Source organism: Centroberyx affinis, unplaced genomic scaffold (assembly GCF_046629955.1).
Source record: "Centroberyx affinis isolate AG114_WGS23_722 - 3 ecotype Tasmania unplaced genomic scaffold, CSIRO-AGI_Caff_v1 ptg000715l_1, whole genome shotgun sequence".
NCBI classification, from domain to species: domain Eukaryota; kingdom Metazoa; phylum Chordata; class Actinopteri; order Beryciformes; family Berycidae; genus Centroberyx; species Centroberyx affinis.
In genome coordinates this window covers 35,075-46,762 of record NW_027279332.1, presented here as the reverse complement: position 1 = coordinate 46,762, position 11,688 = coordinate 35,075, and the positions used below count along the sequence as shown (strand labels likewise).

At 43.3% G+C, this 11,688-nt stretch overlaps 1 protein-coding gene across 1 annotated transcript; it reads left to right on the top strand.

Annotated features, from left to right (window-relative positions):
- On the top strand, positions 1-11,688 carry lin52 (lin-52 DREAM MuvB core complex component). Its single transcript, XM_071519590.1, has 6 exons — positions 1-34; positions 1,880-1,954; positions 2,048-2,085; positions 2,238-2,304; positions 2,478-2,561; positions 11,255-11,688. The coding sequence occupies exons 1-6, from the start codon at positions 16-18 to the stop codon at positions 11,308-11,310; spliced, it is 339 nt and encodes a 112-aa protein (XP_071375691.1). The 5' UTR covers positions 1-15; the 3' UTR covers positions 11,311-11,688.

Below are 11,688 nucleotides of genomic sequence, written 5' to 3'. Positions count from 1 at the left end.
GTGTTTATTCTGAAGATGGCGTCTCCAAATGGAGGTAAATTCTAATTCCTTACCCTGCTATGCTGTGTATAAATTGACATTTTGACATTGTTAAGGCCACAAAACCGTTAACGACTCTTATGTTTCCTTACCCGAACATCCCGAGGCGACAAAATACACATGTTACCGCTATACTGTTACTGTTTAGAGATGTTTTTTTCGCGTTGGCTAAAGCCTACAGTAGCCACACTAGTGTTGTGTCTGTCCAGCAGTCACTCATACACAACATCCTAGACAACAAGCCTGAACCTAACGTAGAGTTTGACCCAGAGAGCTAAAACTAGTGGTGCTGGTAATGAAGCTTGCATTTACTCTCATTAGCTTGCTGCTGAATCACTTAATTGTTAAACCACCAACATTTACAGTATGGCCAACTGCTATCTAGGGATTGTCGAAAATCTCCTAATATAGTTTTCACTACGTTGCCATCATTGACGCATTGCACGTGCTGTGATACAGTGGTGGGGCACGCTGTGTTGGCATTTGGTCTGGATTATTTTCTTTTAATTGAAGTTTCTACTGCAAATACTCCACATAATATTAAGAAGGACAATAACAAGTTATTCATATATAATGAAAAAATGAACTAATATTAGTATTAGTGTTATGTAATAATGTGTAGAAGTTCTTGATGTCACCATATCAACACACAGAGGAAAATATCATACTATTATACTGTACTGAGTTGCCCTCATGCCCTTGTTTGTTGTTACACACTACAGTAGCCAAGCCAGGCACCCAACCGCTTCTGCTGCAGAAAGCTGTCCGACTTTAGTGACACTGTAATTTACTGTAACTAGTCTGCTTTGTTTTTCTGTGGTGAGTTAAACTGAAACAGACAGCATGATTTGGTTTATCATGGAATGTTTGAGCAGTTGAAAATCAAGCATATCAGCCTACTATTTATTTTGTGTTATTTTATTTAACAAAACAGAGGTAATTAGGGTTCGATTGATAAAGTTTTGTAGGACTGATACCAATATAAGTTGCCAATAGCCGATATTTTGTGCAAATATTCAGTACCTTAAAGTTTGACCATTTCCATGCCAAGAAAATGTATTCAGAAATTAAAGTATTCAGCATTCCCCCAGAATTGTTTTCTTTATCATGGTGGAAAAGCCTCTGAAACTGCATTTAGGTCACTGAAATTCTGGACCGCACCCATTCAATGGTAGGGGAAATCTGGGATACTTAGGCCCTTAAATGAAGAAATAATTTACACAAAACATAATTGAACAAGTAAATAAATAAGATAGAAAGAAAATAAAATGCCATTGCAAGGTTTACTGTCTGCATCCATGGTCAGGAAGGAACACCATCACATCGTAGCTGGACGACACAGACTAGCCCATATCAGATATTTAATGAAAGGCCAATATCGACCCAATATATTGGTCTGACCCTATCAGTGATATCTGCGTGTGAATTATTCCACAGCACTCGTTCAGATGTATACCTGCATTAGAAAAGACACAACATATGGTACAGTTAGCTCAGCTGGTAGAGCTGAGGCCCTCAGATATAAGCCAGATATCCGATGTTCTGATAGGACACAGATTCAAGGGCTTTTTGAAGGGTGTGAGGTTTTGCAGGTCTGTGTAGGGGTAGAGTGGGTAGAGCTTTGCGCTACTCTGCTGTGCTTACTCCACTGGGACTTCCCATACTACACTCATGGCACTAAAGGTCACTTTGGATAAAAGCACCAACCAAATTGCACATATATCCTTACATGACTCACTGTTTCTTCATGAAACTCTCAAACTAGATGATGTAGAAACACCAAACTGATGTATTTTTTTTATAGAAAATTTTGGAAGTAAACACCATTTGTGTCTGATAGGTGATGACTTTGAGTCCTCTTTGCTGAGTTTTGAGAAGCTGGATAGAGCGTCGCCAGACCTATGGCCAGAGCAATGTAAGTTTCCCCTCTCCATGCTCTTTTGTATATTTAGTTACTATGGAATTCTGTTTCTGATCAACCTTATTAATCGTGTAATCTCTCCCGCAGTGCCTGGAGTTGCAGAATTTGCTGCATCTTGTAAAAATGTGAGTTAGATGAATTGTGGCTAGCTTTGATTTACAAATTGGGTAATTATATAGACTGGAAATATTTTATATAATCTATAAATCTTACATAGCCTACCATAGCTATTGAGAAGCCAACTATACTGAGACTCTCTTTGTGTCTTACATCACAGCCCATCACTAATTCGCCCCCCAAGTGGATGGCCGAACTGGAGAGTGAGGACATTGAAATGTTGAAAGGTAAAGTATTGAACAATAGACATTTATCTGTTATCTTCTTTATCTGCAATGGGTGGTGGTAAACAGGAAGATTGGCGTAAATGGGGACAGAAACAGCTGTAACATACAATCTTGTCAAATGGGATGATATTTAGCTCGGATCTTACATTATGGCTCCTCTCATGCTTCTATAGAGCTGGGTAGTCTGACTACAGCTAACCTGATGGAGAAGGTCAAAGGACTTCAGAACTTGGCTTACCAGCTGGGCTTAGAGGAGTGTAAGTACATGAACAACACACACAAGTTTAATGCACGCTACTCATAAAGTTGTCATAAGGGATGTGCAGGTGCTATTTGTGAAGGCAAGAGTGTCGGTCCAAAGTTAAAGTGGTACCTTAACATTCAGAATTTGTTGCTTGTTTCCTCTCCTCACCAAACTCTTACAGTGTAGTTTGCAAAATCTGAATTGACAGTAAGAAACCGCATGTTAGCTGTGAATACACTTTGTTCACAGGATTTTCAACATTTCTTGTTGAAACCAATGAATAAGGTGAGTCACAGACTATCTAGGTAGTCATTCCTCAATTCACCACTAGATGGTGCTGATCGTCTTTCCATATTTATGTATCTACTAGCTGCTGATGGAGAAGCATTTTCACAGCAATGTCCTGTGCTTTCATATAAACCAAAATCCAAACAGGTTGACTGCACATAGGCTTGTATGTGTATTTATCCAAAGACAGAATTAAATCATGAATTTGCAATTTGGAATCAACTCTGGAATCAACTCTACATTGCTGTCAAACAGCATTAATAGGTTGACCTTGAGGTATTGATTTCATGGATCTAGGACAGTCTTGTTAAAGTGGGAAACAACGGCATGTCAACAAGAGCCTGAACAACAAGTATTCAAGCATTTGATGGATGCAAAATCTAGTTTTTAATCCATTGCGCACTGCCTCCATTGTCATAATCCTTGTGGAGTGTGGATTAGAGAGATGTGGCTAAGTGCTCATATTTTCCAAAGAGAAAAATGGGTGCTTAGTTTGCCAATGAAAAAGCACAACCAACAATGAAGAATTGAGGTATAGCCCCCCCTTTATCAGGATGGGGTATGTAGTTAAATTGGCTTTTGGAGGTTTCCTTCCAATCAGGTAGATTTAGCCAACATCCCTGAACATAACACACAAAGCTAATCTTGGACAACAGGGGCAAAGTGGCCTTTCCCCAGCCATTTTACAAATCAGGGAGATGGTCAGTATTAGTTGAGTAGAAGGAGGTAGAAAGGTTGCGCCGGGGGCTGCCAGCTTTTTTGCCTTGCGATGAGCTCACCGCTTTGTAAAATTCCATAAAGACAGGATGATTAAAGTAGGCTCGTTCAGGAGCGGATTAAGCCAAACATGATTTGTCAAGGCTTTGATAAAAATTGAGAGTTGCGTAAATGGAAACTTTTTAATTATTCAAGCAACTCATCAAATTGTAGGCAAGGGAGTCGACTCTATAGATTGAGTGGAATGGTTTGCTGCAGTGGTATGACACAAAAAATATCCAAATCCACATAATGCAGGAATTATGAAAGCCTATATTAGTGTAATTACATATAGCAGACTATTAACAAAGGGTTCGATCTGCTTATTCTAGGATCATATTTACAGTTCAATAACTGGTCTGTCTGTCTACATAGTCTTGAGTAGGCCTATCAGGTTTTGTCTCACTCAACACACATCTGACTGCTCACACCTTAATAACGTTCAACCATAACCTAATCACAAGCATTGACAAGCATTGTAACCCAAATGCTTTTCAACTCAAGGCTTATTATGCAAGTTTTTTTTTTACCAATTATCTGAGTATAGGAATGGAAAAGAAGTCAGGTAAAAGAGAGCAACTGTTGAATGTGTAGCATGCCTTTACTTATTTGCATAGCCCACTGGTTACGATTTATTTTTGTTGAAAAAGTGTCTTATCTCCCTGCCCTCCCTAAGCCCTGAGAAGCATGTAATCTAGCTGGTATAAAGATGTTAGCTGTCATACACGGAGGACTGCAGGCTTTGCAATCATGTCATGTACCTTGGGATGACGGGACACAATGATGGTTATTATTGGTCTCGGAGCAGCCCTGTAATGGGTGCCTGTTTAATGCTCTCTGGTTTAATTTTCTCCTTTTCCCGGCTGTCAAGGGAGGCCTTGTAAATCTCAGCTACTTTTTCATCATGTTTGTACGCTCTTCAGTACCCGTAAACGAGCCTCCGCAGAGGCACAGCAGAGCGAGGGCAGGGGACAGGATTTACTGCCCCTCCCCCTTCAACATGTGGACCATTAAAGAGGAAGCTGGTTAATGGGCAGAGCACAATCAAGCAATGAAAACTCACCCACCCCACTGCAGTGAGAAAGACCAGACATAACTGAAGAACACTGTTCCCACCCCTTACCTTCTGAAACTGTTTGAAACTACATGGACAGAGTAGATACAAAACAGTATAATAGATAGGTATGGAATAAACCCAAGCAGCATGAGTGTTGATTTATGTCAGTTGTTTTGTGATGGAGGCATTGCACTATGCGCGCATTGCCCCATGTTGGTGTGTGTGCATATGTGTTAACATGGGTGTGTAAGGAGGATGCGACACACCCTTAATGTCAAGGGACCCCCCACCAACACCCCCAATCATGGCTGTGTGACGCTGGCCCAGTCTTGTCCCAGAGGGGTTTGACGCGTGCCTCTTCCCCAGGACCCAGCTGCTGCTCCGCCCCATGATGAATGCCCCTGTCGTGGGCCGCTGAGCGCGGGCATCAAGCCCCGAGTCTCTGGGGAAAGCTGAGGACTCTGATAAGTGCTGTTATTGGAGGTAATTGAAAGCTGAGTGTTCCTCTGGGACACGCTGGAAGGCCTCAGCCATAGAGACGGCTGGTAACACGGCTGGTAGAGTTAGTGGCTGTGCTCTATCACACTTGTGGGCTCAAGGCTACTGGTCCCATTTAACACTTGTCCTGCAAGGGTGCTCTATTAATTAGCAAAGGCTTTCTACTGTAGACTCTGCTGATTACTTTTGATTATTGCTGAGTCGCAGTGTCCTTGTCAATGTATCGTCTTGCTTCAGTAACAATTTAATTGGTAAAAAAGAACATTGAGAATTTGACTCACAAGCTAGCAGAGTGTGCAAAAACAACACAGCTAGGTGTATTCTGGGTATTGGGCTGCCTGTTGTCTCTTGTCTGGTGCCCCATAGCCACTCTCCCCAACCATGATGCCACCCAGAGTAGACCCAGACTGACCCCTGGTGTCGCTGCCTTCATGAAGGTGAGGCTGAAGGTCGCCCTGCCCTGACAGCGCCTAATGGGCCTGCATTCACCACCTCCTCCTCACCCTCAGGATCAATCTCCGGCCTATTAAGAGCGTGCTGCTGCTGAATATGATTGCATTCACTGGGCCCCACTGGTGCTAATGTGCCTCCATCAATCCATCAGGGCGGGCTGACCGCGGGGCGGGCGGTTATGAAGTGCCTGTGCTGACAGCCGCTGAATGAGGAACAGGGGACACCTACCCCCCCCTCCCAACGCTACCCTTCCTCTTCCTCCTCCTCCTCACCTCTCCTCCTACTCCGCTGTCCTCCTCTTCTCACCTCTCCCCAGCTTCTTTATGGGCTCATAGTGGAGATGAATGGCAGTGTCGGGGTGCCTCTCTTCAAAGGTGGCACCATGATTCGCGTGTTAGGAAAGTGAAACAGGGAAGGGTTGTTGAACTGTGTGTAAATCAGTGTTTCAATTTTAGAAGCTCGGGTAGTGGACAAAACAGTGACAGGATGGGCATGAAGTCGTTGTTTGATGGGCTGTTCAGAAGCATTCACAAGTCACCCACGTTAATTTCAGCAACTTTTGGCCAATTGTGGTTGGCTCTCTCAGCTTGGCTGAGTGCGGCCTGTAGGTTATACTGGAGTCACCTTTTAAAATGTTAGCCATGCCATTTTGCAACAGTGGTACTGCTTATAGTCCATCGTTGTTAGAAAGTTCCATAACATTTCCACACACATTTTGCAACAGAATGACATGAGTATCCCCAAACAGTGTAGCAGGTTGCAGCTGTAGCTGTTGGAGCCTGTCTATATCTTGAACAGGATCAGTGTCAGAGCTGTGTAAAGGGAGAGGGAGGCAGAGCTAAACACACACATACACACGCATACACACACACACACCCCTCCTTAGCTCTGCCTGCCTGCCGCCTCCCTGGGCAGATCGGAAATGACACCTCATTTCCATAAAGGCATTAGGAATTCATTGGATTTTCTTACCCAGCTAATCATAGTGCGGGTGTAAAACCTTTTAGGCTTTTTAATGAATGAATTTTGACTGATTGCCTATTAATAAGGACACCTCTTGAACAGGCATAGGCTGGGGCAGGGGTGGGGAGGTGCAGATGTGTTTGTTTGGGTGTGTGTGTGTGTGTCAGCCAGGCGAGAATGCATTGGAGAGAGAGGAGGAGAGGAGGGGTGGGCCCTCTCGGTTGGGACATAAAGAGGAACCAGTGGCTCCCCTGGGAAATCACAGCTCGTGTCTGCATCTTAAATATCCCTGTGAAGTATCAATAAGTGGGTAATTGAATTTTGAACACAAACATGAGCGTCAGGTGTATGTGTTGCAAGGCGAGGGTGTTGGGGGGGGTGGGGTGGGGGGGGGTTGGATGTGTGTGCATATAAGTGTTTCCATGCATGTGTGTGTGTGTGCGTGTCATCTCCTCTGTGCCTCCCCTGTCCCGGGGGAGGAGGGCGGTGAGAGTGGATGTTAAATCCATTAAATAAAGCTTACAGGCCGTAATAGCCGAGTGGCACTCGGAGATGGGCAGTGAGGGTCAGATAAGTCCTCTTAACTCTTAATGAAAGTGAATTGGGGCAGTCAGGGCCGGGGTCCAGGACTCCAGTTAACCCAGGTGGTCATCTGTCTTTTGAGCTAACAGGGGTCCAGCAGCTTACCGGGAGCGTGCCATCAAGAGAGGTGGGTGGGGGTTGCGGCGGAGGTGGCGGTGGGTGGGGGGGGGGGGGCGGGGGGTGGGGGGGGGGGGGGGCGCGGTGATGATTACTCTCATTTCACACACAGGGGAACCGTGGTGGGGGCTGGGATTGGGCTGTGACAATGACACCCAGATCACTCACCGCAAACGAGGGGAAAGTAAGATGTTACACCGAAGCGTTTCCTTTGCATCTACATTCAAACCACCTGGGATTTGCCAAATGAAAATTATTTGCCACTGCAGAGCATATAGAAAATAGCAGAACCATTTGGCTTACGCTGATTCACCACAGAATTTCCTAGAGTGTAGGCTTGGGTTCTTGCTGTTTAATTTCAGAAAAAAGGCAACATTTTAAATAGCCCCGGAGTATATTTAGCTTTTAGATTTAGCTTGCAGATATAGGTTAATCCCCATTGCAGCAATGTACCTGAGCAGCAGTAATCGGTCCCAAATCTACAGCCAGAGGATTACTGGGCTGCTGTGGGAGCGCAGGAGCCAGGATCCTCCGGCAGGCTGGGCTGCTGCTGCCAGGCAGTCCTCCGTTATCGGCTCCATACTGGCCTCTCTGCCAGGATGCCCTCTGCCCCCAGTCGGACAATAACCTGGCTAAGCTTTGTTTGTTTACATATTGCATCTGTTTATGGCCAAATCTACATTGATTTTAAATTGGCTTGGATAAAAATGGAACACAATGAAGCAATGGGGAATATTTCATGTGTATGACATGGTTATATGTAAGTTGGCTGTGTTTTACTGAATTCAAAGGCTGTATCTCCCCCACATTACCATTGTAAGCTCTGATGGAATTTCAGACCAGTTAGGGCTAAATGGTAATTAGATAGCAACAAATCAACAGGGCAAGGCGATGGCCCTCAGAATCCATAAGGTGTCATTTAGTATGGATGGCAGTCGTAACAAGATGCTGATTAACTTAGTGCAAAATTAGTAATTGACCTTTCTAATCAACTAAACAAATCTCTAAGTCCCCCTAATCAGTATTGATCTCCCCTGGCCTGTGACAAAGCGCATGTAAGCGCGTGTGTGTGTGTCTGTGTGTGCATGTGCACGTGTACATGCATGCAGGTAGGTATGTTAAAGTGTGCCAGTGTTTCTGTTTATGTGCATCTTACTGTAAGCTTGTGTTAATTGCGGTGCTTTGTGATGATTATTCATCATCATATTCCTCACATTTTAAAAACTAATTTTGAGAAAGAAAAAAAAAGATAAAGACTTGTAGCTTGAAGCAGTGTAGCAAGCCATGACATCGCTTAATCCAAGGAGCTGAGACTAAAAGGATAGTTCACCCAGAAATGAAAATTCTATCATTATCTACTCACCCTCATGCCACTTGAAACACAGGTGACGTTTGTTAGTCCATATAACACACAGGGAGCTTGCCAGCACAGCTCCGTAGCAGCCTTCTGCAAAACAACTGAAGTCAGCGGGGACCGAGTTCCAAAAATGGCAAAAAATGACCATAAAATTACTCCATACATCTGGAGCATAATCTTCTTCTGAAGCCAAACGATCGTACAGTGAGTGGAAAAGACCTGTATTTACACCATTATTTTACGCAAATCTTGTCATTGTTTTAGAAAACGTTCACAGTTGCAGACCTCGCACGTTCATGTGAATCTTCTAGGCCGTACGCATATGTTTTGATAGCTCATCTTGCTCTCATGGATGATCATTTGTGTGATCATTTGATTGACATGTCCTGTTGTGGTTTGTTTTCAAGGGAATTAATGTCCTGCAAAGTTCTGCCTGCACATCTTTACTACAGATTAGCATTGTAGCAATTCCACTTAGTTTGACTAAAATAATATTTCAACATTACTTTGTTTTTTTAACCTTTTGTATTGTAATCAGTTGCTGCTGTTTGGATTTTGGATCACTAACAACCTTCACCCTGCCAATCACAAAACTCTCACCCATATTTCCCTTTTATCAAAGGAGAGCCACCATAAATTGAGCGCTGATTTCTGTTTAATGGGGTCTTCAATCTGATGATATCAATGATATGAGTTTCTATCTGAGTAGGGGGAGGCTGAACTGAACTCTAATTAATGAGAGGCTCTGTGGGGCGAGGGGTCTCAGGAGGACTGGCACAGCCGTGCCTGATCTGCTTTACAGTTTGCCCTCATCAGGAGATGGAGAAAGGAACAACGAGAAAGAGAAGCATGACACCTGAAAAATCAAAAATATTAACTGCTACCCTTTACCACTCCTAGCATAACTGTTTCTAATAAGAAAATTACATCAGTGTACTTGTAGTTTTAGGGTCATCCTAATGTAATTACTTTCCCTCACCTAATTTTGATGGCTTCATTTCAATCTACCGAAGCACCGGATGTCTGTCCGGGGGTCCAGTGATGACTTTGTTTAGGGTTATTTGAAGAGACAGCGCAGTGCAAAACGAATCCATCCCATTCCAATTAGCATCATCTTTAACCTGATGACGGACACCTCAAGGTGACGTGGCCCCCACGCCCAGGCGCACCAATATCATTCCACACTGGGCAACTCATCTAAATTACTAACTGCCCCGGCTTTTTCATTAGCCGCTGCAGGCAGGGGAGGCGGCGGGCCCTTCTCAGCAGCACACAGCCAGTCAGCAGCCAGTTGATATCCTGATCCCATTCTTCTTGCAGGCGTTATGAAGCTGGATGACTTTCTGCTCAGTGCCCACTTGAAATTGGTCTTCACTCTGCTGCTCTGTAGTTTTATGTTTGTTTGATGTGCGAGGTTAGTTAGGAACCGAATGTTTTTTAATAAAGTCATTGAGGTGATCCCAGCTTTGCAGCTCATGAAAACTGTACTGGAGCTAAGAGCCTGATCCTCTTATTATCTTTAACAAAGAACAATTACTGTACCTGGATGATGCCTCTCCGGGGTTTATAGTGATGCTGCAGGAAAATCCCTGCAGTCTCCATAATGACACAAGAGTTTGTCGTTGAGAGAAAAGCCTCTTGAATGATTGCTCTCCCAGTGAAGACCCATTTTACAAAGGCCTGCAGCAGGGACCATTCTGCTGTGGAGCTGTTCTGCACAGAGTCAACACTCCTGTGCAAACCTGGTTTAGTGGATCCCACCCAAACATCTTCAATATGTCAACGTAGAATTGCATCACCATTACGTTTAACAGTGTTAGCAATTGCATTTTATCTGTATCACAGATGTCAGTGCAAAGGGTGTGGAGAAGGTAAAGGGTTCCTAAAGAAAATAAGGAGAGGGGAAGCACTTAATGCAGTTCTGCGAAAGAGTATCCACTTGAAGTGTGCATGGATTATGTAGCCATATTTACTGTTCCACAGCCTATATATGCATTTTCTTCTTTGTGACTGCTTGAATAAATAGTGTTCTTTTTGCATTAGAAGTGGTGCTGCTCTCCTTATTTTGCAAACCATTTATCACTGGTTTCATACATGAGCATAATCAGAAGGTACTTTACCCTTAGAATTAATAGAGATGTTTTGCATCTCAATGTGCTCCTTGTCCCCCCCCCCCAAAGCCATTCCTCTTCTCTCTCATCCCAGTGCGTCGCATATACAAAAACAGACACATGCATGCGCCCCTAGGTCTGAGTATTTGTACCTGACTGCATTTAGACAGCAATCAAGCAATCACAAGGCTCTCTTTGGTAGCTAGTCTCCGTTTTATGTTGTTTTCCATGTCCAGAATGAACAGATGTTTGTATAAATTACCTCCCAGTTTGACACTGCTGATATTAAATACATGCTTTGCATTCCTAAACAACAGCTCTGAAGTTGTTAGATTTGTAGTCAAATGTTGTGTAAGACTGAACTTTTTTTTTTTGTGATTTTATAAACTTATCAAAGATTCTTGCAGGGTTGTAAAACAAACCTGAGGTGCCTCACAAGCACAAGTAATGCTTCAAATGATTAGTCTGTAAAATGTAATGTGGTTCATCTTCAGCATGTAATATGGTCTCTTCTTATTCTCCAGCCAGGGAAATGACCAGAGGGAAGTTCCTGAACATCTTGGAGAGGCCCAAGAAGTGACAGTTTGAGCATTATTTTTCAACAACAACAGGCAGTTTGGAATCACAAGGTGAATCTGATCCATGATTTTATGAATATGTTCGGAACATGTTCAAACCTCCACAACAAAGTTCAGAGACTTTGCATTCAATTAGTGAATGGGAGCAGAACTGCTCACTCACACAGCTGAGGTCTTCTCTGAAGAATCCAAGGGCTGCAAACTCTCACATCTGTGTACTTGTTGTCCTCCTAGATAGTTGCCTTTACTTTTATGATAATTGCAAATGGTGAATTACTTAAAATTTCACTGTAGCTTGTAGATCTGCCTTGATTGTATGTTTTCCCTATTTATTCTTATTTCTATTTCAAACATGATTTAGATTTTTGCAATTTGTGAAG

Excerpts from the sequence above, each read along its gene's own strand:
- lin52 (XM_071519590.1), top strand. Across the intron at positions 1,955-2,047 it reads AGACCTATGGCCAGAGCAAT|TGCCTGGAGTTGCAGAATTT; the intron begins GTAAGTTTCCCC and ends TCTCTCCCGCAG. Across the intron at positions 2,562-11,254 it reads CCAGCTGGGCTTAGAGGAGT|CCAGGGAAATGACCAGAGGG; the intron begins GTAAGTACATGA and ends CTTATTCTCCAG.